The 27,881-nt window shown below is 43.4% G+C and overlaps 1 protein-coding gene across 1 annotated transcript in view; it reads left to right on the plus strand.

Annotated features, from left to right (window-relative positions):
* Window positions 1–3,352: 3,352 nt before the first annotated feature.
* Window positions 3,353–27,881, plus strand: part of LOC130481913 (nardilysin-like) — a 51,981-nt gene continuing 27,452 nt past the window's right edge. Inside the window, exons 1-14 of the mRNA XM_056854699.1 lie at window positions 3,353–3,555; window positions 6,500–6,845; window positions 7,985–8,066; window positions 8,991–9,144; window positions 9,991–10,064; window positions 13,270–13,365; window positions 15,149–15,271; window positions 16,681–16,738; window positions 18,954–19,027; window positions 20,395–20,464; window positions 21,864–21,941; window positions 22,884–23,004; window positions 24,834–24,892; window positions 26,903–26,957. Of these exons, the coding sequence (XP_056710677.1) occupies window positions 3,353–3,555; window positions 6,500–6,845; window positions 7,985–8,066; window positions 8,991–9,144; window positions 9,991–10,064; window positions 13,270–13,365; window positions 15,149–15,271; window positions 16,681–16,738; window positions 18,954–19,027; window positions 20,395–20,464; window positions 21,864–21,941; window positions 22,884–23,004; window positions 24,834–24,892; window positions 26,903–26,957 (1,593 nt within the window). The remainder of the gene's footprint in view (window positions 3,556–6,499; window positions 6,846–7,984; window positions 8,067–8,990; window positions 9,145–9,990; window positions 10,065–13,269; window positions 13,366–15,148; window positions 15,272–16,680; window positions 16,739–18,953; window positions 19,028–20,394; window positions 20,465–21,863; window positions 21,942–22,883; window positions 23,005–24,833; window positions 24,893–26,902; window positions 26,958–27,881) is intronic.

A 27,881-nucleotide genomic window follows, 5' to 3' on the forward strand; every position in this document is an offset into this window, starting at 1 on the left:
CTGGGTTTGTTTAGGTCTCCCTGTTCAGGTTCTTATTTGGTGGTTTATGGGTTTTTGTGACGCTGCCTTTGACTGAGTCAGACTCTTGTTCTGTCAATGTCAGTCTTGTCTACTTGAACTGGCAGCAGCTGTCAAGGGACTCATGTAGAGGTGTATTCTATAACCCATTACCTGATATATTTTTTTAACTGGAAAGGTTGGGCATTGAACCTGGAACCTTCTGCACATAAAGTAGATGTGCTACCATTGAGCTGTGATATTTTGCTGCTTTCAATGACTAATTCCATAAACTGTCAAAAGTAGTTAATTAATTAATCTCGCATTTCAAGACCATCCTCTTTTAGCATGCATAGCTAGGATGGACTCCTTGTGACCTTTCAGCCCATGGCAACCTTGATTTTCAGCCAGCCTGTTCCTGGCTTTCAACTGGGTCAACCCCTAGTTAGTACCCCAGGTCCTACCACTCCTGCTTCTGCTTGGTGGAGCAGTGGGAACAATATGGGGCAGAGGAAAACTGGCACTTCAATGATGTCACACCTGTTGGGATGTGCTGGAGGTGATGTCACGGTGTCAGCACAATGCCAATTTGTCTCCGTCCCACCCACCCAGCTTCTCTTTGCTGCTTGCCAGCACTTGACCAGCAACCCCATATCTACATTATGAACTGTTTTCATCCATGGCCAGGCAACCTGCCCCTCAGTTACTTGAATTCATGATCAGAGACTCAGGATGGGTACCCCCAAATTCTAATGTGATGTAAGTACAGGGCGTTCTCTGTTTTAGTGATTCTACAGTGGAAAGGCTCTCCCCATAAACAGTAACAGGTTGGAGATTGAACCTGGAACCTTCTGTGCATAAAGCCGGTGTGCTACCATTGATCTGTGTTATTTTGCTGCCTTCAGGAGCCAGCATGGCGTAGTGGTTAAGAGCGGTGGTTTGGAGCAGTGGAGTCTGATCTGGAGAACTGGGTTTGATCCCCCACTGCTCCACATGAGCAGCAGTGAAAGCATGGGGGCCGCCTAAAACTCCCGGACTGGACCTGGCAACCCGATATGCAGGCACACAACTAATGTTCCAGCCGTGCGCCCGCTCCAAACGCTACTGGATGGCCGCTGCGCGCTCCGTTGAAACTGACACAGCTGCTCCTGCGAGCTCCATGCAGCCAGCAGCTAGGAAATAGAAGCAAGGGCCACCTCCAGTGAACCTGAGAGACTCCATGTTCCTGTGCAAACTCTGTTCCAGCCGCAGCCATGTCGTGGAAAGCAGACAGTCACGTAGTCAGTGCCAACACCCCCCTTTCCCATTGCAACATCAGCAGCTTAATGGGCAATCAGCACCGATCCTGATATCAGTGAGGAGTCGTTCTTCCAGCTATGCAGCAGCGACTCCCAGGCATTAGCAGAGATAAAGATTATTGTTTCAGAATGTTAATCACTTCAGCAGAGATCTCCTGGTTCCTCCCGGGTTGCAAAAGTCATTGGAATCAGAATAGATTTCCAAATTCTCACCGTCCCCACCCCAGTAGCCACAGATTAATCCTTTTGTCACTTTTGGTCACCTGGGAACCTAGGAGGGGTAAATCCCCTCTCCCCACCCCCAGAAAAACAGTATATCTGGGGTGCCCCCAGCCCATTATGTTACCTTATGTCTTTTCTGGCATCTTTGCCGTTACTCTGTCGGTTTGGTTTTGCGCAGCCTCCCGCCTTGCTGGCCAAGTCTACAGGAACCCCTTGCCCCCACCTTTGTTATTAATTTCTTCTGTCTTAGTCTACGTGAACTTGGACAACACCTCTTCAAGAACAGTAAATATCGCCCCATCAACGATCCCTGCCACGTTGGCATCTGTGCTTGTACTACTCTCTTTGAATTTCTTAGATTTCTCTGTATGTGTGTATGCATCACTGATTTGAATGGAAAAAACAAACTCTCTTAATTCGGAATCCCCTTGTCTGTCTTGATTCTTAAGGTCACAGTTAATGGGCTCTGGTATAGTTGGTTGATCTCGCTATATAAATATTAAAGTTTGCCATCTTGCTTGCTAATTCCCCAAGTTAAAGAGCAATTTGGCTAACAGCAGAGGCTAATCTAGTGAACTGGATTTGTTTCCCCACTCGTACACACAAAGCCAGCTGGGTGACCTTGGGTAAGTTACAGTTCTGTTAGAGCTCTCACAGCCCCACCTACCTCACAGGGTGTCTGTTGTGGGGAGGGGAAGAAAAGGTGATTGTAAATCAGTTTGAGTCTCCCTTAAGTGGTAAAGAAAATCGACATATAAAAAACAACTCTTCTTCTTCTGTGACTTATTCCATAAGCTGTCAAAAGTAATTAATTAATGGGTCTCACATTTCAAAGCATGCATAGCTAGATGTTCGAATGGACTCTGTGTGACCTTATAGCTTATGGTAGCTCTGATTTTCAGCCAGCCTGTTCTGCCTTTCAGCTGTGTCAACTCCCTAGTTATGTGACACTCATATCAATCACCCAATAGACATGGCTGCACATGATCAAACAGATTCATATATACTGGCATAGCTTAGCCATGGTTACATAGCTGCTTCTTCTGGGTTGGAACTCAATGCATGATTGAAAACCTTGGATTGTCTGACTTGTAACCTTTGGGGTCTTTGCACGTTTTTCTGATGCATGATGTAATCTAACTTTTTTTTTTTATACTTCCACTATCTGTTAAATGTTATTGACCATCATGGCTGTGCTTTCATGCCATTTTATTGGAACTAAAAATAAGGGGATGCAAACAATGTAGCCAGCCAAAAGCTATAAAAAGTTTATACTGGGGGGCGGGGGAGATATTGCATTAAAATGAACTTTGGCTTGGAGCCCTGCATAAGCCGGGCTCTTATGATGAATTTTCGAAACATAAGCAAAATATAATGCGATCCATAATAGATAAATCAGGTTTTAAATTGGATTATCTTTTTCTATGGGAAGATGCATTAGTAATATAAATTACGCTGCAAACCTCAATTCCCTCATTCTAGCTTTTGCAGTTGGCTCTCCCATTGCACTATGTATTCTTTGACATAAATAGAGGTGATAATGGGATCGTAAACTTTCCCCGAGTTGTTGCCAATGTTTCTTATGGATTGCTCTTTTACTTCTACTGTTTTCTTTGTTTCTCCTTTTCTTCCCTGCCTGGAATCCTGGTTTGCTCCTTTGTTTATGTCATCAATGGAATATTCTCTCCAAAGAATCCACACAGTCAATAGCATCGCCAGCAGGGAAGCTGGTTTGGGCATGAAAGGGTGCCAACTGCCACACAGCAAGACAGGGGCTAAGCAAGAGGATCTAGAGCTGTACAGTTGGCCGGGCAAATCACCTCAGAGCCTCTACAATGTCTCGGAGGAAGTCAAGGGCCCCCGACATACCTAACTGCCCAGATATACTCAGATGGCTGGAGAGAAGGCAAGAATGTCCAGACAGAGGCCAACAAATGCAAGCAGGTGTGAAGAAAGAGGGCCAGAAGCGCCAGGCCAAGCAGAAGAATGAGGGAGATCCAAGTATTATCAAGTCTCCTAGTGATCACAAGCAATACAGGTACATGAATGGCCCGAGGGGAAATAGCTCTATCAAGAGACAAAAGGCCACTATAGCGAGCCTTATCAAGAACTGAAACGCCCCTAGGTTCTGCTCAGAATTGGGCTTAGCAAAAAACAGAACAAAACTATTTTGTTCTTAGTTCTGAAATTAAGATGGCCCAAACACCTTTCCTCACTATAAATTCCCCAAGCCTCTCAAAAATGAGATGCTTAGCCTTGAGGGTTGCTTACCTCCAGGTGGGGCCTGGATAGGGTTGCCAACCTCCAGGTAGCAGCTGGAGATCTCCTGCTATTACAACTGATCTCCAGCTGATAGAGATCAGTTCACCTGAAGAAAATGGCTGCTTTGGCATTGAAGTCCCTTTCCTCCCCAAACTCCGCCCTCCTCAGGCTCTGCCCCCAAAACCTCCCACTGGTTGTGAGCAGGGACCTGGCAACCCTGGGCCTGGAGATAAGGTTGCCTGGTCCCCTCTTGACCTAAGGTTGCCAGCTCTGGTTTGAAATATCTGGAGATTTTGGGAGGAGGAGGAGGAGGAGGAGGTGACGACGACCACTTCTTCAGTGGAGACTGAAACTGGTTTAAATGCCATCTTTTCGCTCCAGGGAGCTATGGGAATTGTAGTTCAGTGTAGGGCTGTCGATTCGGTTCCATCTGAACTGAAAAACAGCTGAATTTGCCCCGATTTGGTGGTTTCTAGTTCAGATAGAACTGAAGTCAAAAAAGGAGGGGAAACGACGAGCCGAACTCAGTGAGTTCGGGCGGACACCGGATAAATTCGTACAACTTCAGCGCCCCCGAATCAGCATTCTCCCACGGCCAATAGGTGGTCAAGCTGGGTCTTCCGGCCAATCAGTCGCAGATGAGTGCGTGAGCCTGGCCGCTATACGGCCCGGGGAGAGAAAGAAAGAGTGTGTGTGTGTGTGTGTGTGTGTGTGAGAGAGAGAGAGAGAGAGAGAGAGAGAGAGATCCCCATGGGGGGTGCGTGTGTGTGGTCCCAGGCTGCTGCGCAGCCCGGGGAGGGGGAGAGTGTGTCTGTGTGTAAGAGATCCCCATGTGGGGGGGTGCGTGTGCGTGGTCCCGGGTTGCTGTGCGGCCCGGGGAGAGAGGCCATTTATGCACAGGAGGTTTTGCCTTGGATTTGCCGCTCTCTAGATGCACATTTTCCCCATCCGAATTCTCAAAACTCAACAATAAGCTCCCATGCAGAGTTTTGAGAATCTGGACAGGGAAAATGTGCATCTACCGAGCGGCAAATCCAAGGCAAAACCTCCCGTGCATAAATGGCCAAAGAGTCTGTGTGTGTGAGTCTGTATTCCTTCCATTGCTGCTGCTCCTGTGCTGCTCCTGTGCTGATCATGAGTGATCCTGAGCTGAGGTGACCTGCTGCTGCTTGCTGGAATGAGATTGGATTACTCCTCCTGACCCCTGCTTCTGCTGGAAGAGAAGACATCCACAGTTTGACCCATTTGGGGGCTTTTCTCTATAACTTTTTCCTGTGTGTGTGCATGTGGGGGGGGGAGATTCTGTGTGTGGGGGTAAGCCAAAGAGGGGATGTTCTGCTGGGGGGGGGGTTGATTGCCTCTGCGCTAGTGTTTTTTTGCTATTTTCACTGGTTGCCACCTTCGCCTGGAGGTCAGTGTGGGTCGGTGAGTCTCTCTCTCTCTCTGGCTGCCCCGTTGTTCTCCTTCATTTGGAATTTGTGTCTTCTTGTTGCGGGGGGGGGCTGTTCTGCTTGGGGGGGGTTGATTGTCTCTGTGGGCCGCTTCCGTAGAATCCGAGCTTTTGCCTTCTTTTGCGTGATGGGGGGAGAGAATGGCATGTGGCGGGCGTGCATGTGTGTTTGCGCCAGTGGTGTCATGTGCCATACAATGCAGCATCCTGCTTATTCCCCCCCTCCCCGGCCCCCCATGGGTGTCCCTGCTCAGGAATTCTCCTTTCCCCTGACAGTGACAGCTCAGCCACGTTGTCTCCTCCCTCAACAACCCCCACCCCGGTCTTCATTGTTTTTGGGTGCCCCTGGGGCTGAGGAAATGGTGACAGGAGGAAGCGAAATATAGAGGAAAGGGCGGGCAGTCCTGATCCTCTGGCCTGCTTACTCGGAAGTAAGAGCTGCGGTGGGGCTTTGCTCCCAAGGTAAGGCAGAGTGAATTGTAAACAATACTGCCTTTTATCCGTCTGCAACAATGGGAGGTTTTGCCTTGGATTTTCTGCTCTCTAGATGCACATTTTCCCCATCCAAATTCTCAACTCTCAACAATAAGCCCCCCTGCAGAGTTTTGAGAATTTGTCTGGTGGAAATGTGCATCTAGAAAGCGGAAAATCCAAAGCAAAATCTCCCGTGCATAAATAGCCAACGAGAAACAATGGGAGGTTTTGCCTTGGATTTGCCACTCTCGAGATGTGCATTAAGGATTGCCTGCTCCCATTCATTCCAATGGGAGGACCCCTTCCAGACCCCATAACTCGGGACCCTCTGACCCAATCTTCACCAAACTTGGGGGTTCTTGCAAGTAGGGTCCCTCTAAGCTACCCTGAAAGTTTGGGACCTCTACCTCCAAAAATGCCCCCCCCCCCCGGAGCCATGGAAAGCCGCGAATATGCTTTAAATGGCTTTATTCGGCCGAATTTATTTGGGAACACCAAATTTCAAGCCGAATTCCACAGATCCGAATAGGGGGCATTTGGACTTCAGCATTTCCCAAATAAAAACGGTCCAAATTTTGCCGAATCCAAATTTTACCAATTTTTTTTTCAACAGCCCTAGTTCAGTGACAGTGTCTGTTAATCTCTAATTTTCCTCCATAAACCACAGTTCCTGTGAGTCTCTTTGGGAAGACATGACAGCTTTAAAATGCATTTTTAAAAGATATAATTTTATATTGTTGATAGGATGGCTCAGGCCACCAGAGTGATAAAAGTATTCATGCAATTATTCTTGCAGGTATATTAAGTTAAAAAATGACTTAAATGTTCTCTTAATATCTGACTTGACTGTTGATGACTGCAATTCTTCTGAGACATCTGAAGAGGAGGAGGAGGAGGCAATGTCCTCTGAAATTGATGAGGAAGAAAATTATGAAGAAGGAAAAGGCAACAGTCTTGAGGTGAAGGATGAAGGAGACTTTGCAGAAGCATATCATGGTACAGGTGAAGATGAAGGCAAAGAAGCATCTAGTGATGGTAGTGGGGATACCAGTGAAGGAGAGCAGCAGGTCAGCGACCATGAAGAGTTTGAAGAACTGGTCCAAAAAGAAGATGAAAAGAAGAGGGGGAGTGCAGAAAAGCAGGTATGGTACAAAGCAATACAGTCACTGCCTCAGTCCTCATAAAATATTTGGCCCTTCCACCTATCAGGCAAAGGCAAACCTGTAATGTACACCAATCAGGGAATGAAAGCCAGGCACAGTTTACTGTTCAGGGTACCTAGAGAATGCATATTGTTAATCTGAGTTCATGCAGCAGATTTTCAAAAATTGACTCCCCCTCAGAAAAAAAAAATCCATTCACTGGTATCTATTTTGTTCCAAGATGGGGACTCTAATGCAAGCTAACCTGGAAGCTTATGCTTTTTACTTTATTTATTTAGAATTTTTTTTACATAGCACTCTCTAGGGAAGCGACCTGAGGTGCCTTACAAAATGAAATATAATAAAAAATTGAGGTTATTAATTAAAACCCAGCATTAAAAAAAGTCACAACATTAAAAATGTAGACTACTAAGCAGCTTAAAATAGCTGTTTTCAGTAAAGGGGCTCCAAACATCAGCTAGTGGAGCAGGGAAGTAAGGAGATGCCATCAGAGCAATACCATGACATCACTTCTGGGATGAACCTGGAAGTGACATCATTGCATCAATGTGACACTCTAGGAATCACTGGAAACTCTGTAGTTTTATCATAGAGCTTCCAGTAAATCCTAAAGTGTGACATCGATGCAATGACATTACTTCTGGGTTTGACCCAAAAGGGACATTACACTGATGCTGTGACAGCAATTTTCAACACATTAAAGTAACAATTCAAAGTGGGGACCAGGTGCATCGTCTCTGGTGTCAGTATAAGTGCGTCAGTGTGGAGGCACCATGCAGCAAGCACCATCTGCCATTTCACACACTACAGCTGCTGAGATATAATTTGAACTGATGATAACCTCTTTTGAGCTAGTTAGGTTTTTCTATTATGTGTTGAAGCCCCTCGGGCTTGTAAATTGGCAGAAAGCAGGCAATTGCAGTGTAAATGAACATATAGAAGACACAGCATAAACTCCAGTAATACCTGATTATTTGTTGGGGGAAGGCCTTGGCCATTGAAGCTAGCAATGAGAAGAGGGTCTCTTACAACTATGTCCCTAGTTTCAGTTGTAAAATGTTGGCGAGATGGAGGGTATATACTAATGTGTTATTTATGTATTTCCATTTTGACTGCAGTCTGCAGCTGCCCTGGCCATTTGCATTGGCAGTTTCTGTGATCCTGAAAAGTTACCTGGACTAGCCCATTTGTTGGAACACAGTACGTAGCTCTGCAATTAACAGGCTGTATCTTTAAAAAGGGGGGAGACAGAGAAAGGTTGTATATCAATGACCCCTGATATTGGGCCCAGGGACACCATGGTGCTATCCAGAATGTTTCCTGAGCCCACAGCATGGTGTAGTGGTTAAGAGTGGTGGTTTGGACTAGCGGTGGACTCGAATCTGGAGAAGCGTGTTGGATTCCCCACTCCTCCACATGAGTGGCGGACGCTAATCTGGTGAACCGGGCTGGTTTCCGCACTCTTACATATTATGCCAGCTGGGTTACCTTGGGCTAGTCACAGCTCCCTTAGAGCTCTCTCAACCTCACCTACCTCACAGGGTGTCGGTTGTGGGGAGGGGAAGGGAAGGTGATTGTTAACTGGTTTGATTCTTCTTTAAGTGGTAGAGAAAGTTGGCATATAAAAACCAACTCTTCTTCTTCTCCTTCTTCTTCTTCTCCAAAGAGTCTCCTCTGCAAAGGAAAGGTCAATCCTGGCTTTTCTCCCACTTGTTGGAGTGGGAGGCACTTCAGAAGAGCCCAAGAGGCATCACTCACCCAATTTCTCTTCCTTACTACAGCCCTCATCCCACATGGCTTTTGACCATGTAGGTCCCATAATCCTCAGCACAGTCTTTTTTATCAGTCAAAGGGAATCCCATTTTTTTCTTTTTACCAGTAGAAAAGCTGGTTGGATCCAACCCACAAAGTAGATTCTTGGTCAAGGTACAGCATTTTCAAGGTCTGTGCAGATTTCCCCATTACAAAAAGTTTCCCCATTCATTTCCAAGGAACTGGGTTAATTCAGATGAATGGAGAAGCTCATAACACCAATGCTTCCTGCATGCATCTTAGCATAAAAGTATCCCTTAATTGGGGTTCATATATTTTAGATGACGAGCATTTATTGACCATTTATTTCAGTGGTATTTATGGGTAGTGAAAAATACCCAGAGGAAAATGGGTTTGATAGATTCTTAAAGACTCATGGCGGTTCAGACAATGCTTCGACTGGCACAGAACAAACAGTCTTCCAATTTGATATCCAGAAGAAACATTTTAAAGAAGCTCTTGACAGGTAACTTATCAACTGTTTATGATTTGATGGCTGATCTGCTTTGATTGATGTCATAAGCCTTGGTTGGACAGATTCGTTCCAGCTCTTCTGGCTGCCATTGGCTTATATGTTCTTGAGAGGGGAAAAGAAAAGAAAAAAGTCACCTCTACATAAACACAAGGAGCAGGTTCTGAAATGCACAGAAATACAGATATTAGATCCCAGTTTATTATATGCTTTTGTTCTGTACTCGCCTATAGTGCACTCTAGGGTGCTCCTTCTCTTATGTGTTGCTCTACATGAGTGGCAGACTCTAATCTGGTGAAACGGGTTGGCTTCCCAACTCCTACATATGAAGCCTACTGGGTGACCTTGGGCTAGTCACTGTTCTCTCCGAACTCTCTCAGCCCCACCTACCTCACAAGGCATGGGGAGAGGAAGGGAAAGCAATTGTAAGCTGATTTGAGTTTCCTTAAAAAGGTAGAGAAACCAACTCTCTTCTTCTACTTTTGTGTACTTAGGCATTGTGGGTATACATTTTCTGATGTAGGTAAGCTTGCCAGTGCATCTAAATGTGAACTATATGGGAATTCTATAGAAAGCATAGTAGATATCAGATGGGAATACTCTGGAATACATATTGGGTATCAGAATGGACATCAGATTTGGCTGATCCCAAAATGGTAGAACCTAAATGACCTTTCCTTGTTTGGTGGGAAGTGTAACTGGGGGCACCGTTCCTCTATTGGGCTGATGTTTGAAACAGAAAGTGATCCATCCAGATGCTTTTCAGAACAGAGCATTGTTATCCTGCCTATTCAACAGAGGATGGCAAAAAGTCTGTATTGTGATTGTTCTTTTTTATAGATGGGCACAGTTCTTCATTCACCCACTGATGATTAAGGATGCAATTCACCGGGAAATTGAAGCTGTGGACAGCGGTAAAACAAATATGCTTATCCTTTCTCTTTCTTATTTTTCTGGACATTTTAGTAGTAGAGTTGGTTGGTTTTTATACCCTACTTTTCTCACCTTAAGGATTCTCAAAGCGGATTACAATTGCAATCCCTTCCTCTCCCCACAATAGGCACCTTATGAGTTAGGTGGGGCTGAGAGAATTCTAAGAGAATTGTGACTGGCCCAAGGTCATGCAGCAGGCTTCATGTGGAGGAGTGGGGGATCAAATCCGGTTCTTCAGATTGGAGACCTCCGCTCTTAACCACTACACCACGCTGGCTCTCTAATACTCATGACAGTTGGATGACCTGTCTTTTATAAACCGTCAGGTTATTAAAGCAATATTATTTAGATATCATGGACGCAATCCAACACAGTTTGAAGCATGCTTAAGTATACTGAAATCAAGGAACGTGATTTTATTGATTCCCAGAGCCTACAAAATTAATAATTTGTAAGGTTTCAGTTTTAAGCACATCTATATGATGTAAATCCCATTAAACCCAGAGGGAGATAAACACTGAGTAAAGATGTTTAGGATCAAGCTATAAGTAATGAAATTTAGATGCTTCGCTCTCTTGGGTAAATTCTGCATACTTTGGGAGGCTGACATTGGTGGCAAGCAAAATTGAACAAAGAAAAGGATACTTCTGTTTCTAACTCTATTCTACTTCAGAATAGAATAGTAGTAGTAATTGTAATCAATTTTTCTAGGCTATGTAGTAGCCCATAACCTCCAGTACAGAGTAGTTCAAAGACTCAGTTGCTGATGGCAATTTTTAAAAATATGATTCCCCCCATTAAAGTTGAAAGACTCTGGATTTTGGCTAATGATGATGATGATAATTTTTCAACACCTGTCCACAATGCATATATGTTTTCCAGCTCCAGTCTAATGGATTAAACATTTGAGTCAAATCCTTCTTCAATTAAGATTGGTGCAAAGCACTAATTCATAGCTCCGGTTCCCCATCTATAAAAGTGATCAACCGCATAGGCTTTACAAAGATGCTAAGCATTCTGTACACTCATTCCAGTCCTAAACAGAGCTATACCTTTCTAAAGTCCATTGAAGTCAAAGCACTTAGAAGGGTGTGACTCTACTTAGGACTGCATTGTGGCAGCTCGGTCAAATGTTCTACGGTACCATGGGAAGGGTCAACCAGAACTTATGACAGCTGTCATGTAACTCTGAATGCTAGGTGCACAAGATTCTGTTTCATGTCCCCAAAATTCCATCGCTAACCAAAAGAACTCAAGATCAAACAAACCCAGATACAAGATGGATGTCTTGGTTTTCTGTTCCTGTGGTCACCATGAGGGGAGTGTACATTTAGTATCCCTGCACAATTACATCTGTGGGTCCACCTCTATACTTTCACCCACCTAATGAAAAGTTGCCATTCACTTTTGTGTGTGTGTAACGTGCCTTCAAGTCGCAGCCAACTTATGGCAACCCCTTTTGGGGTTTTCATGGCAAGAGACTGACAGAGGTGGTTTGCCAGTGCCTTCATCTGCACAGCAACCGTGGTATTCCTTGGCGGTCTCCCATCCAAATAGTAACCAGGGCTGACCTTGCTTAGCTTCTGAGATCTGACGAGATCAGGCTAGCCTGGACCATCCAGGTCAGGGCCATTCACTCTTACACACTAAGAACTACTGAACTAATGAACTACTGATAGATACTCTAGAAATCTAATCTCTACCTCTTATACCAGCTAGCATGACAGGGTTTCTACAGGGGTGCAGAAATACAATCCACCTCCTGACAAGGGCCTATGGAGTATGCAAGCCTCTTATCACACCCATCATAAGAACATACATTTTTTGGAATAAATATAACAAATATTTTGTTATTGGAGCCATGGCTTCTTCTGAATGCTAAGGCCCAATCTCTGCACCATGCATGTTTTTGTCTGTCCATCAGTTTTGTATCTGAGTCTGGTGTAGTGTTAGGCTTGCCAACTTCCAAGTAGTAGCTTGAAATCTCCTGCTATTACAACTGATCTCCAGCTGAGAGATCAGTTCACCTGGAGAAAATGGCTGCTTTGGCAATTGGACTCTATGGCATTGAAGTCCCTCCCCTCCCCAAACCCCAGCCTCCTCAGGCTCTGCCCCAAAAACCTCCTGTCTGGCAACCCTATGTAGTGTAGAGGTGTAGTGGTTAAGAGCGGTGGTTTGGAGCAGTGGACTCTAAACTGGAGAACCAGGTTTGATTCCCCACTCCTCCACATTAGCAGTGGATGCTAATCTGGTGAACTGTATTGGTTTCCCCACTCCTACACATGAAGCCAACTGGGTGACCTTGGGCTAGCCACAGCTCTCTTAGAGCTCTCTCATCCCCACCTACCTCACAGGGTGTCTGTTGTGGGGAGAGAAGGAAAGGTTATTGTAAACTGGTTTGATTCTTCCTTAAGTGGTAGGGAAAGCTGGTATGTAAAAAACCAACTCTTCTTCTTCTTTTTCATAAGTAATTTATTTTGTTTTTCAAAAATAAACAAAACAGATAGACTACACAATTACATAGTCAACATAACAAAACACACTACAAAAACATAAAATCTAAATTATAAGGAAAAATGATCTCATTCTGTACCGAGGTAAAACAGTATCTTGCCATAATTGTACTATTCTGACTTTTGTCATTGAATATTCAACTTATTGTTTATTTATCCATTCTCTAAAATTGCAAGCTCATCATGGGCTTGTCTACTAAATTCTCCTCTAAATAAACCTTACTGTTAACACAGTGATAATCAATACTTTCTATTGGTTACTTTTTTAAACCAATTTCCATACTAGAGCTCATACAGCATCCAGACCCTGCTATTAATGCCATTGCAATAGCACAAGTTCTTCTATTAGGAATTTGGGAGTCTTCTTTTCAGTTGTGTTGCTGCCTGTATCATTCTTCTTGTGATGCTGCCTGTACTACTGTTGTTATACAGACAGTTCTGCTGTGTCCCCTAAAGGAGCAGGTCTTCCCAAACTCACCCCAACAGTTTTACAAAACACCGTAATGTCTTTGTCTCCATCATTTCCATTTTTAGTACTAGTAAGTGAGGTACTAAACATATTTCACTGCTGCTTCATGTACGTTTGTACTACTCTATCTCTTTTAACAGTGACTTATTTTAGAAATGGTACTCTAAATTCTGTTATTTAATGTGTTTTTTTTTAAACGAATAGAATATCAACTGGCAAAGCCTTCTGATGAGAATAGAAGGGAGATGTTGCTTGGAAGCCTTTCAAAACCAGGACATCCTATGAGAAAATTCTTTTGGGGTAAGTATTATATCCTGAGATTCACTTAATATGCTTGGGTTACAGATTTAGCAAAGTTTGAGGAATGGGCAATTCTTGGGGCATTGTACCCAATACTTCAAATGTTCAGAATCTGCAAAAATCTTTCATTTTGGATATTGCTACAAATCTTAACAATATGAGGAGGGGGTTTATTTTAAAAGAAAATTGCTTTTTAACCCTGCATTGACTATGTAATCTATGACCTGGTTGACACAGAAGATGAGCAGGTAAAACTGCTTCTGGACTATCCCATTTCATTCGCTATGTAGGAGCTAACATGGTGAAATGCTTCCCAACTGAAACAAATGACATTCACATGATCTTTTTCACACATTCAATATGGGTAGAATGAACATACATGAAGTAGGATCATGGCAGGAAGCCTCTGATCCTGGTGTGCTCATTGTCCTGTATGAACCTATGCGGCAGCTCTGCCCAGTACAACAGTGCCTTTTCAACACCTGTCAAAATAGGAGTGTCCATTTGAGGGAGGTTTTAAAGTAGTCACTCAGATGCAGTGGATCAGTTTCCCAGAGGAAGAGCCACATGATGCCCTTTCTGCAGTTTCAGAGGGGATGCAAGAAGGACTTTTGGTTCAAGTGTTGCTTGGATCCTATTTTGAATGCATTAGTGTTTTCTGATATATTTGTTTTGTTATTTTTATTGTTATTGCTTTATTGATTGTTTATTTGATTTTTACCCCACCCTTTCCCGACCGGAGTCTGGCTCAGTGTGGCTACCTGCCTTAGATCCCAGTTTTATGGGAGAAAATTATAAATGGCTGATTTATACATACATATAGAAGCCTTGCATGCACATGGATCTTCACACTCTAAAGAATGATCAAGTGATGTCTACAGGAGTATGCGACTGCAATGCTCCTCCCCCCTGCACACATGTGTTCATTTTACCCACAATGAACATCTGAACGAGGCTTACAAAGCTAGCATATCAGAGAGAAGCCTAGGCTACATCTCATCTCCATGATTTATAGCTTCTACTGAGAGAGCAATTCAAGGACAGAGTGCCTTGTTGCTGTCTGAAGTGCAGGTCAGGTCAGGAACAGTTTTACCCCCTCATTTGCTGATTGTGTAAAATATGCTTCAGTCCTATGAACTTCTGTGGAACATAAATACTTGCAACTTATGGTACCTACTCTTGAGTACATAATGTGTGGATTCATTAAACATGGCAAGATAATGGGGGCAGGTAATTATAGAGAATCCTTGAATGAAAGAAAAATCTAGAGTAAAATAAACAATCTTTCTGCTCTTCAGTTGCCATCTTGACATCACTTCTAAGATTATCCTTGATTGGCTAACTTGGTGCTAGTTCATTGAGTTTATTGAATAGAGGTTCTATTTGGATACATTACAGCGGACAGAGTACATAAATGTTTTGCAATAAGTTGATATTCATTACTGGACTTTTCTTTTTTGTCGTTAAGTCATGGCCAACTTATGGTGACCCTGTGAGGTTTTCAAGGCAAGAGACTTTTAGAGGTGGTTTGTCATTGTCTGCCTCTGCATCACAACCCTAGATTTCCTTGGTGGTCTCCCATGTAAATACTAACCAGGGCTGACCCTGCTTAGCTTCCAAGGTCTGACAAGACTGGGACAGCCTGGGCTATCCAGGTTAGGGCATTGGTATGCTTTAAAAATGGTTGGTCCTCAAGAAACATTCTAGAAACTGTCTATTTCTAGAATCTTTTTTTTTTCCTAAGGACCTTGGCAATTTTTTAAAAGCAAACCTTAAATTATAGGTAATGCAGAGACCCTGAAACACCAGCCAATGAAGAATAAGATAGATACTTATGCAAGGCTGAAGGAATTCCACAAGCGCCACTACTCTGCACACTACATGAACCTAGTTGTCCAGTCTAGAGGTATAAATCCACCTTTTGCTTTAATACAAGTCATAATAACAATGTATTGTGTTAAATTTCAGGAATTGGGTAATTGTTGGCAAATGTCTTAATTTAGGGGTGCAATGTGATGGTTCCCCATGCAGCTCCATTATTGTGGTTGAAAACTGTGGGTCCTACCATTAGGCAGAGGTTAGTGTATGCCTGCACTGAGCCACAGGAATGAACAATTGCCCAACAGGGCCAGTTAAGAGATGGTTGGCTATGCCGCTGACTCAGTGGAATTATGAAGGAAGAGCTGGGGAAATGATGGGGATTTTACATACAAGCCAGCCTTCTGTTGATCTTGAGGTCTTTGCGTAATGAATGTACATGTGTGAACTCATGCAGAGTATGGCCACACATGTGTCTTCCTTCTGGATTGATGCACACATCTGAAAGCCTGTTCCTATTTCCAGATGTGCATTGGGTCAGAGAAGTTACGGCATGCCATTTTCACATTACGAAATATACAGAGGGTTGAATCCAGACTAAATTGGCCATTTACAACCATTCCCTCTTCCTGCTGCAGACTTCCCTCATGTCATTCCTCAGGGTCCTCTATCTCCAAGGAGCAGCATTTTGTGGTGATCAGTGGACTGCAGTGGGAGGAGAGAGGAAGGACAGTTCTGCTCTGCTATTGGAAAGTTTAGTCTGGATCCAACCCATCCCTTTATCTGTAAATTTATTTGCATGTATGAAAACAGATCAAATGTATCCATATATCACTGTAATATTAAATTAAAGGATTGAGCCCAGTACAAATGGCAAGGCAAAGTGCAGGGTTGGATCTAGCAATGGGTGAACAGAAAGGAAAACACATTTACAGTTTGAGCAAGCAGAAATGCAAAAGCTGCATCAACACATAACACTTTGATATTTTTAATGAAATAACAATCAGCATCTGGAATGTAATAAACACATGGTTTCACAAACACATGGTTTCACAAACACATGGTTTCCTTTAATCTAGTTTTGAGATCGAATCAGAAGAAATACCTAGTGCTACGTTTTGTGCGAGCAGAAAAGATAGTGGGGATACAACCGCTTAGCATAAGCAGATAGGAAAGTGATTTTAGTGCTTCAGCTTCGGTGAAGCCTGTTGTGAGCATAGAACTCTTCTCTGGAATTCAGCCCATTGAGTGCAAAGCCTGCAGTGAAATTTGACCGAATAGTTCACTGTGGGTATTGACGCACACATCAAAAATAGGAAACGTGCATATAAAAAAACAGGAGATCTAGCAAAAAATGTCACTATTGCTTTTGAAAAATATATCTAGTATCTCCAAATGATTTAGGAATGCTACTTCCAGATTACCACCTTAACTCTGTCTTTGCGAGAGTGTCTCTCTTTCTAGCTTTCTGGTTTGTTTTTTCATCTTCCATTTTAGAAACCCTTGATTCCTTGGAAAAATGGGTGACAGAAATCTTCTCACAGATCCCCAATAAGTGAGCTGGTTTATTTTTTTCTGGAAGATATAAAACTGTGATGTGAGCTTGCAAACTTTCATACATATGCCATATGTTCCATTAGAAATATGAATGAGAAAGAATGTTTTCAATTACAATGCTTTCAGAAGGTATCATTGTAAGACAGAGTTTATATGTTGCTGTGGCTTTTAACTAATCTTATCCTTTTAATAATGGGACACGTCTTTTCCGTGTCCTATTTTGGGGAGTTTTGCAGAGCCAAGGAATAAAATCTAAGGAAGATAATATAGGGGTGAAAACATTAGATGTTCAAGATATCAGGGGAAGCACTGATGGAAACTGCAGATGTTGGGCTTTCTTTTAATTAAAAATGTTATAGAATTACAGCTAGACTAATATCATTTGTTCCATTCTATATTTGTTCCATAGTTTTGCAGCCCCAAGTATTCGGTTCACATCCTTCCAGTGAGCCATTGGGAATTTCTATGAACTCTGTTTGTTTGAATGTGCACATGATGCACGTTTCAATGTGTATGTTATATATGTTTCATGTGCATTTGCTACATGTTGCAATCTGTGTTTCCATAGTATTTTCCATAATGATAATGTGTACCCAACACATGCCGTATACTGAATCAGACCATTGGTAGGGGAGGGAACAGACCATCAAGGTTAGTATTGCTACTAAGAGCGACAGCAGTTCTCCAGTGTGTCCAGTTTGCTAGACTGGATGGACCACAGGGGAGGGGCTGTGGCTCAGTGGTAGAGCATCTGCTTGGCATGCAGAAGGTTCCAGGTTCAATCCAGTTAAAGGGACTAGGCAAGTAGGTGATGTGAAAGAAGTCGGCCTGGAGACCCCGGAGAGCCGCTGCCAGTCTGAGTAAATACTAACTTTGATGGACCACTGGTCTGATTCAGTATAAGGCAGCTTCATGTGTTCATGGTCTGATCCAACAGGACAACTCTTACACACTGTATGATTGGGAATGTTGTTGGTGGAAAAGTGCCATCAAGCTACAGCCAATCTATGGCGACCCCATACAATTTTAAAGGCGAGAGACAATCAGAGGTGGTTTGCCATTGCCTGTAGGGCTGTTGAAAAAAAATTCGGTAAAGTTCGGCTTCGGCAAAATTCAGCCCTTTTAAATTCAGGCCATGCCGAAGTCCGAACTCCCCCGCTTCGGATCCCCGAAATTCGGGCGAGATCCGGAGTTCGGGGGGAAATTCGCTCCCCCCCACGGGCCTTCACGGGGGTTCCATGAAGGCGTGCGTGGGGGGGGCTTTAAACAGATCTGCGCCTAACAGCTGTTAGACGCAGATCTGTTTCCCCCCCGCCCGCCCGGCTTCAGGGGGCTTCCCTGAAGCTGGGCGGGGGGCCCTTTAAACAAATCTGCGCCTCTCGGCCGGGAGGCACAAATCTGTTTAAAGAGCCCCTCGCCCAGCTTCAAGGGGCTTCCCTGAAGCCAGGTGGGGGGCCCTTTAAACAGATCTGAGCCTCCCGGCTGGGAGGCACAGATCTGTTCCCCCCCCCGCCGCCCGGCTTCAAGGGGCTTCCCTGAAGCCGGGCGGGGGGCCCTTTAAACAGATTTGAGACTCCCGGCCGGGAGGCTCAGATCTGTTTAAAGGGCCCCCCGCCCAGCTTCAGGGAAGTCCCCTGCTTCAGGGAAACCCCCTGAAGGCTCGCGGGGGGGAGACGAACCCTGAATTTGCCGAATTTATTTCCCGAACACCCCGAAGTCAGGGAATTCGGCTCCCCCCATTTCCCACCTATTTTGAATTTGGTTCTTCCTGAACCGGAAACCGCCGAATTGGGGGAAATTCAGCAGTTTTTCGGTTCGGGACGAACCAAATCGACAGCCCTAATTGCCTGCCTCTGTTTAGTGTCTACGCTCAGTTCAACAAATGTAACTCATGATTCCAGGAGCTTTAATCGGGCCAGGGCTGATATATATCATTTTGAGCCCCAAGCTGTAACCCTAAGAATATTTTCCTCAGAATAAGACCTATTGAATACTATGGGACTGCTCATCTGCTCAGGATTGCCCCCTAAAAAACCAAATTGACCAGTCATAGGAAAGAGCCTTGATTGTACTACAAGTGGATTCTGGTTTTCTCACAGACCTACCTACCTGTGCACAATAGGACTGTGAGCAGCCTATCTGTTTTGCTTCGCTATTTATGATTTTATGCTATAAAGCCCTGAACATAAAACTATGCACATATATTTTTTAAGTGATTTGCCCAAGCCAACCTTCAATCATCTGCAGAACCCTTTTGACACACCTGAATTTCACAAGCTTTACAGAGGTAAGCATATTTGATCATGTTTTCAGTGTTGTTTCGAAAAACCTGAAGGAATATTTCATATCAAACTGTAATCTCAGATCTTTTTTATGAATGTTGTATGATGACTAAAAGAACAAGCAGGAAGATCCTAGTTCAAATGTTACTTCAGCCATAAACTCATTGACTGTGTTCAGACATCATGTGAAATCATCATTTAATTAAACTGATGGTTAATATAATTGTCTGAATGCCGACCTCTCCTCTGACTAGGGCTCTTTCACACATGCTGAATGATGCACTTTCAATGCGCTTTCCACGTACTTTGCAACTGGATTTTACTGTGTAAAAGGGCAAGATCCACTTGCAAACCATCGCAAATGTGCATTGAAAGTGTGCATTATTCAGTGTATGAGAGAGCGATTTAGAGTCCAGCAAACCCTGGTTTCTTGTGATGTCTGAATACAGACATTCTGACCTGTTTCTTGGCACCACCTTTAGTAATGCAGAATAGGCCAGGGAACAGTTGGGTTGGTATGGGGTGGGGGAGAGCAAAGGGAATAACACTACATCTACTGAGGCAAACCAGGATGTAAATCTGAGCCAAATGCTGGTTTTACAAGTTAAAATAAGCCATATTTTCACAGTGTCTGAACCAAATGACTGTGTTATTTATGTAAAACTCTCTGAGTTTCCCTGCCTGCCATTGGAGAATAATTATATTGCCTCACCTCATAGGGATGCTGAAAAGATTCCTTTAATTTAATTATAGAGTGCTTGAGACTACAGTGTTGTGTAGTGGCAAGAGTGTCTGACCAGGATCTGGGAGACCCAGGTTCAAATCCCGACTCTGCCATGACAGTTTGCTGACTGATCTTGGAACAGTCACACTCTCTCAGCATACCGACTTCACAGGGTTGTTGTAAGGGTAAAATGGAGAAGAGAATGTTAATAGGGTAGCCAACCTCCAGGTGGTGGCTGGAGATCTCCCGCTTTTATAACAGAGATCAGTTCCCCTGGAGAAAATGGCCGCTTTGGCAATTGGGTTCTATGGCATTGAAGTCCCTCCCCTCTCTAAACCCTCTAAACTCTAAATCCTCGGGCTCCACCCCCAAAATCTCCACGTATTTCCCAACCTGGAGCTGGCAACCCTTAGATGCTAACCTCCTTTGAGTCCCCATTGTGAAGAAAAGTGGAGTATAAATAAAGTAAATAAATTACAGCACGCAGGAAAGGTGTTATTATTTGACAAAATATTTAGCATCAATATATGCATATTTACCTCACACTGTTGTCTCTTCTTTTCCTTCTGGCCCTTATCATTCTTACTATCATTGCAAACATGTATATATTTATGAATAACTGCAACTGACACATTGCTTCCTGTTCAGTTATTCCAGTCAAAGAAATCCATTCTTTGAGCATCACTTGGGGTCTTCCCCCACAAGCAAAGCATTACAGGTAAGGAACCATATTAAAGCAAAGTTCCCTTGAAGTGGTGATGTAAGCAGATATCAGAATCCATCCAATGGGCTGCAGTCTTAAGGATGATTTCCTGGGAATAAGCCCCATTGAATTACATGGTCCTTACTACTGAGCAGACCTGCTAAGGCCCCATATTCTGTAGGTTTGCCCAACTTTGTCTCTGGTCACTCCAGTCCTGTGACTTGCTGCTGAAACCTCAAAGCAACTAAGGTCAAGGGTCTTTAAGTTGTAAGTCATTATATTGTACCAGTAGGGTTGCCAGCCTCCAGGTACTTCTTTAAATATATTAACTAGGCAACATCCAACAATCACAATACCAAGTAACGTTCAACAATCACAATAGAAACATGAAACAAGAAACAAAACCATGCTAACAACATGAAGGAACAATCAGGTAAGTTCATCCCAAATCACTGAGCCCATAAACATATATTCAAAAAGAGCAATGCCTTTTCTTCTGAGGGCAGTAGAGCCCACCCAGGCTCCAACAGCTAGAGAATTCCTGCTGGGCTACCAGGCTGGCCCAGGTGCTCCTGGCTGCATTTGCAGTCATCCAAGGCTTTGTGAACCTTTGAAATTTGCCCCATCCCTCGCTACCTTCCTGAGAACTTTTAACTGGAGATAGCAAGGATTTAACTGGAGATCTCCTACATGGCAAGTATATGCCTTACCACTGAGCCACAAGCCCTCTTCCCAATATGGTTACGGCAGGGTTTAACTCCCCTCACTAGGGTTGCTAGGTCCCTCTTTGCCACCGGCAGGAGGTTTTTGGGGTGGAGCCTGAGGACGGCGGGGCTTGGGGAGGGGAGGGACTTCTGTGCCATAGAGCCCAATGGCGAAAGCAGCCATTTTCTTCAGGTGAACTGATTTCTATCGGCCGGAGGTCAGTTGTAATAGCAGGAGATATCCAGTTAGTACCTGGAGGTTGGCAACCCTACCCCTCACCCATATACTAGGTTTTCTGCAAAAAAATTAAAAGACCTCCCTTTCCCCAACAGTTCAACTGGTAGACACATAATGCACTTTCACGCATGCTGAATGATGCACTTTCAATTCACTTTCAATGTACTTTAGTGATCATTTGCGAGTGGACTTTGCCATTTCACACAGTAAAATAGAACTGCAAAGTGCATTGAAAGTGCATTAGTCAGCATGAGTGAAAGAGCTAATAATAAATATAAGGGGATCATCGTCTTGTTCCATTTGGCCCAGGCTGTGCATTTATTGCCAGAATTCCCCACTGGGAACAATCTCTTATAACCATTTCTGCAAAGCACACATTTTGGAGAGGAAATCGGACCCGGCTTATTTGACCTGTTACTTCTGGATCTACATGGCAGATTTTTTTAAAAAAAAAATATTTTGTTTTTTTTAGGGTGAAGCCACTTCATTACATCTCTTGGCTGATAGGACATGAAGGCAAAGGCAGTGTCCTTTCTCTTCTCCGGAAAAAGTACGTCAAGCGGCACGTGGCATTAAAGGGTGAAATGGGAAGCCATTGAGGAACCTGATGTTTGGATCGATTAATGTCCTGTTTTATTGCAGCTCAAAGCAATTCAGAATGAAATTTAAAGCTATCACCATAAAAAAACAATAAAATAATCACAGAAACAACCCAAAGATAAAGCCAGTGACCTGTATCCTACCACTCTGCTTGACAAAGTTTGAGGCCTTTCTCCTAAGGAGCGTTCCTCTGTGCAAAGAGCTCATTCTCCAGTGGAAGAAGACTCCTTAGGATGGAGAAAGCCTTCCAACTTTGCTGAGCAGTGAGGCAGAATACACATCACTAACAATAAGATTTGAAATGGCAGTCTTAGATCTTTACAGAATGGGACCAGCATCCCTAAACATTGGTCAGAGCAAAGTGCAAAGCAATGCAACAACCACAGTCAAAAGCTAAACATGAGAAGCATGTTTTCGTCAGGCACCTCAATGCCATCAGGGGAGGTCCAGGTAGGCACACCAAAGCAATTGTCAAGTTCATTTTCTGAGCATGAACCCCTATGGTCTGAAGTGTTCAATGGCTTATTAAAATTTGAGGGGAAGCGTATTTCTCTTACCTGTTTTTTTAAAAACCATATTTGTATGGTTGGTTTTTTTGTCATCTGTTTCCCTCTTTTGGCTTACTTGTTATTGTTGGGTTAATGCATTCTGGGGTTTTGCTGATGCACATGTAATGCTGAAGTTAAGGTTCTCTTGGCTGCTTTTTTACTGCTAGTTATGACTATGTTTTTGTTTTGCTGTTTTTTATTTCACTGTTTTAATTGTTCTTCACCCATTTGGATTTTATTCATGCAAACCACCTTGTGTGTTATGTTATAAGCAAAAAGTGGGATATACATTTTCTAAAACGAAACAAGGAAACTAAAATGTGTTTTGTTTTGTTTTCTAATAGTTTTTTGGCTGTTTCACTATATGGAGGAAATAATGAGATGGGATTTGAACAGAACTCAACATATTCCATCTTCAGCATTTCTGTCACTTTGACAGACAAAGGTTTTGAGCATTTCTATGAGGTAATAATCTGACACTGAAGTATAAAGAAAAACCAAACATGTTTGCATTACTGGCATACATGGAAACACACACAAAATACAGATTTCTAAACATTTCCCTAGCATTATTAGTTCAAATCCAACCATACCAAAGAATGATTCAGTAACAAAATGATTCAGTAATCATTTCCTTCAGTATATACTGCAGGCACCACCATTAGTCTCCTGAGATCTCATAAGGATCAAGTCCTGAGAGGTACTTTGGAATAAGTTTAATTATATACATCTGTTCCCCTACGTTAATGAGCCATGCAGTTTTGGATGAAGCTCTGAGCTTTCCCTTCTGGCGCATATCTTCCTTGCAGCTACCAGTAAATTTAGTGTTATCTCTTGTAAACCATGCTGCTATTATGGGTTGGATCCTCCAAACTGTGAACAGAAAGATTCCATGGAACAGATCTCTCCTCTCTGCTACACCGTCCCAAAATGCTGCTCCAAAAACAAAGGGAAACATGAGGTGATTATTTGCTCCATTTCTGGAAGAGCTTGCACGAGAAGGGAACCGGTGATTTCTCTCAATTTCCCCTCAAGCTCATCTCTGTGCTGTGTTCCAATCTGTTAGTTTAGGGTCCCCCAATTCCTATTAACGGCTTTTGGGGGGATACAGGAGGCTGCAGGGCAACGGAGAAGGGGAAGAGTTTCTCTCCATTAACTCCTTCTGTGTATGGCTTGCAATATTCAGTCCTATGTAGTTTTAAAAAGTTAAAAGAGGTGTGTTTGGATTATAAAGCTCCACCTCAGTCCTGAACTCTGTCACATGTCCATCACCTTCTAATGAAGTCTGCCTTGCCTAGATATAGGGTTAGATTCAACCAGCTTTTCCACTGTAACAAAAAGAGGCAGGGTCCCAGCTGACCACCAGAATAGCTATGCTGAGGACCATGGGACAAAAATCAAGTGGACTGAAGACTGTAGACAGGAGGTGAGATTAGGTGAAAAGACCAGCTGGATTCAACCCATTGTTTATAAAGTTGTGATACTTTCCATAGGCAGTCAGGGAATGCACTCAGTGCATATGTGCCCTAGAAGTATGCCTGTGAGTAAGTGGTCCATTTCAGGCCAAATTCACGTGGGGAGCTGAGCAAAAGGAAGAAACCTGCTATTGCCTTTCATTCCAATGCTAAAGGAGATGCTGGTTTGGATTTTTGTATTCAGCTTGACAGAATGCACTCAATGTGAGCAATGACCCATGCAAATGTCAACAAAGGGATCATGGCAAAGTGATGCCAGTTATGCCAAATTTTTGAAAGAAGTATTGAGAAACTTGGATAGAGTGAAATCAGAAATACGTTAATTAAGACAAATGGCTAGCAAAATCTCAAGCAATCAAAATGATATCAAGCAGACACTAAACCCATATCAACATTGCAATACCCACAATAAGAAATAATGGTACAGATAACCACACACATGTGTGAACGGCATTAATATGATCTTGGCATTAATATGGAAGGGGAAAGGCAAAATGGAGGCCTGATTGTGAAATGGGATGGTGTCTAGAGCGTTAGACTAGGATCTGAGAGCTCACCCGGGTTCGATGCCCCACTCTGCCATGGAAGGCTGCTGGGTTATTTTCTCTCAGCCTAACCTACCTGACACGGTTGTTGTTGTGAGGTTTGGGTGGAGGGGGTGGAGAAGCTGCCTCAGGTCCTCATTGAGGAGGAAAGTGAGGCATAAATCAATGAATAAATAAAAGGTGCATTCTGCAACAAGGTGAATCTTTAGAAGCTTTTTCCCCTCAGCTGTCAAGGGTTAAAAGGAATGAACAGATTTATTTCTTCTATCATCAGGTTGCTCATCTTGTTTTCCAATATTTGAAGATGCTACAAAAACAGGGACCTGACAAAAGGTGATTTTCATTGGCGTTTTCCTCTTTCTATCGTCAAACATTTTCATTTCCCCTGTAATGTACTGAAATATAAGTAAGAAGTAATAAATGTGTATATCACCCCCACACACACACACCATTTCATTTAAACCATGTAAAAAAGGTACTGGTCCACCAGGACAACAATATTGTCAAGAATGAGATGCTCATTGCCCTTATGATCAGTCTAAACATACAAGCTTACCTTCTGATGGTAGACTGAACGGATGACTTCCACATATGAACAAGCTGTTGCAAATCAAACACTGTAGACAGAACTTTGATAAGAGCTGAGAGCCAATACTTTTTCATAGGTTCTGTTTGCACAGCTGTCTGTTAGTTGACTAACCAATGCTTGCTGTTCTTTTCATTTGCACAAGTGCGGGTTGGCTTCTATGCTTTCAATTACATTAACCCTAGATTGTCTAGACCGAGCAGTGTTGGCCGCATACACACCCTCTCTCTGGAGGCACGTTAGAGTGGATAGATTGGCCCAGTTCTAATTTTTTGTATCGTATCATTCCTCTCAACAAGTTTTGAATCCTTCCCTCTGTCTAAGTAGTTTTCCTCCAACTTGTGGCTTTTCTTCTGGTAGAAAAGCCACTTAAATTAGAAGAAGGCTCCTTCTTGGAGGAAGGGTTCAGAATTTGCTGAGTGAAGTGGTAGGATACAGGCCAAGAATAATTTGTATAGGTCTCATTTTCATTATCAGTGGGTCTTAGCTGCCTGAAATCAGCAAGATAATTAGCATTGGGTATTGCCCATGTATGAAGCCCTGTGGCGCAGAGTGGTAAGCTGCTGTACTGCAGTCCAAGCTCTGCTCACGACCTGAGTTCGATCCCGACGGAAGTCAGTATGAGGTTGACTCAGCCTTCCATCCTTCCGAGGTCGGTAAAATGAGTACCCAGCTTGATGGGGGAAAAGGGAAGATGACTGGGGAAGGCAATGGCAAACCACCCCATAAACAAAGTCTGCCTAGTAAACGTCGGGATGTGATGTCACCCCATGGGTCAGGAATGACTCGATGCTTGCACAGGGAACCTTTACCTTTACTTTTATTGCCGCTGTTCCTCAGGCTAAACTAGATCACAGGTTAAACTAGGACACAGCATCATTAAATATTTATTCTGTAACACAAGGGTCTATTTATATCGCCCTACTAAATGTGGGCTAAGTTATGTTTTGGTGAGGCTTGGGACTTGCTTTCTCCTACAGCCTTGCATGCTCAGGCCACACTCCACCATGCCTCAAGCTTTAACACAGTAGCAATCACTGTTCCTTGCTTTTCATTGCCAGCACATTTCAAGGAGCGCTGAGCAGCACCCACATCCTTCCAGGTCAGGAGTAGGGTTGCCAGCTCCGGGTTGGAAAATAGCTGGATAGTTTGGGGGTGGAGCCTGAGGAGGGTGGGGTTTGAAGAGGGGAGAGTCTTCAATGCCATAGCGTCCAATGGCCAAAGCAGCCATTTTCTCCAGGGGAACTGATCTCCGTTGCCTGGAGATCAATTGTAATAGGAGATCTCCTTCCACCAACTGGAGTTTAGAAAAAGAAGGGGAGATGGCCATTTCCGATTCTTCATCAGTCCCTCTTCCAATCAATATATGGTTGTATAATGTATCCTCTCAATTTAATAATGGAACCACTTATAGTATTATTGCATTTTTCCTCATTCCTTCCTTAGGATAGTAAGCCAGGCATGAACCTGAGCCCTTCCCCACAAGCCACAAGGCTCAGGAAGTTCCACCCTGCAATCCTCATGCATGTTTTTCTAGAGCCAGGGCAAAACCATTCCCGCATGCAGGCACTGGTGGAGACTGAGCCTCTTTGTAGAGTTTGCCACCATTGCATGATTTCCTGTTCCTTCTTTGTTCAAAAAAATGTGAATAGTTACTGCAGGGAAACTAGCTGTTGATGTGCTACCTTTTCAATTTGGTTGTTTTCTTGAGAAGGAAGGCATGCATAGAAGCCTTGTGATTTTCTTTTTCCTCAAAGAATATGGGAAGAGATCCAAAAGATTGAAGGCATTGGATTTTGCTTCCAAGAACAGGTATTGTGTTCACTCTCCCTATGTTCTCTCTTGTGTCCAGATGTAAATATTTAAGTTTTCAATGTCTGGCTTGGTTGAGATATCTATCTATCTATCTATCTATCTATCTATCTATCTATCTATCTATCTATCTATCTATCTACCTATCTATCCATCCATCTATCCATCTATCCATCCATCCATCCATCCATCCATCCATCCATCCAGTTGGAACATGGAAACACCACCTTCTGGTAGGGTTGCCAGGTCCCTCTTCACCACCAGTGGGAGGTTTTTGGGGCAGAGCCTGGGGAGGCGTGGTTTGGTGAGGGAAGGGACTTCACTGCCATAGAGTCCAATTGCCAAAGTGGCCATTTTCTTCAGATGAACTGATCTCTATTGGCTGGAGATCCGTTGTAATAGCAGCAGATCTCCAGCTAGTACCTGGAAGTTGGCAACCCTACCTTCTGGCAATATTGCCCCCCCCCCAGAGGCAACTTATAATACTATAAAAATCTTAAAAGAATTACAATTTTAAAAAATGAGCTCATTCTACTCTTAATCTTTTCAGCACAGACGGAGCATCTTGGGGGCAAAGTTGGCCCAAGTCCTTATCCAGGTCCTCAGGTGATCAAAGTGCCATAGAGGGTCTTTCTAGAGGGATAGGGGCCATAGTCTATTTATTCATTTCAGGTGGCTTACAATATCAAAATTCATACAGAAAAAGTTAAGAACAGATAGCGGCTGTTAAAAATTAACAAGCCCTGGGAACAGATTTAACTTAAAAAGGCCTTCCAGAAGAAAATGCTGGAAGGCCTCTATAGAAGGAACTATCTGAACTAGGGATGATTCTTCACTTGGTCTGCAAACCTCCATTTTGTCCTTCCCCAGCTGTTCCCAAGCATCCACCAACCTCTGGAGGCAGGATTTCAGGGTTGCAATGCA

This window comes from Euleptes europaea, chromosome 8 (assembly GCF_029931775.1).
Source record: "Euleptes europaea isolate rEulEur1 chromosome 8, rEulEur1.hap1, whole genome shotgun sequence".
NCBI lineage: Eukaryota > Metazoa > Chordata > Lepidosauria > Squamata > Sphaerodactylidae > Euleptes > Euleptes europaea.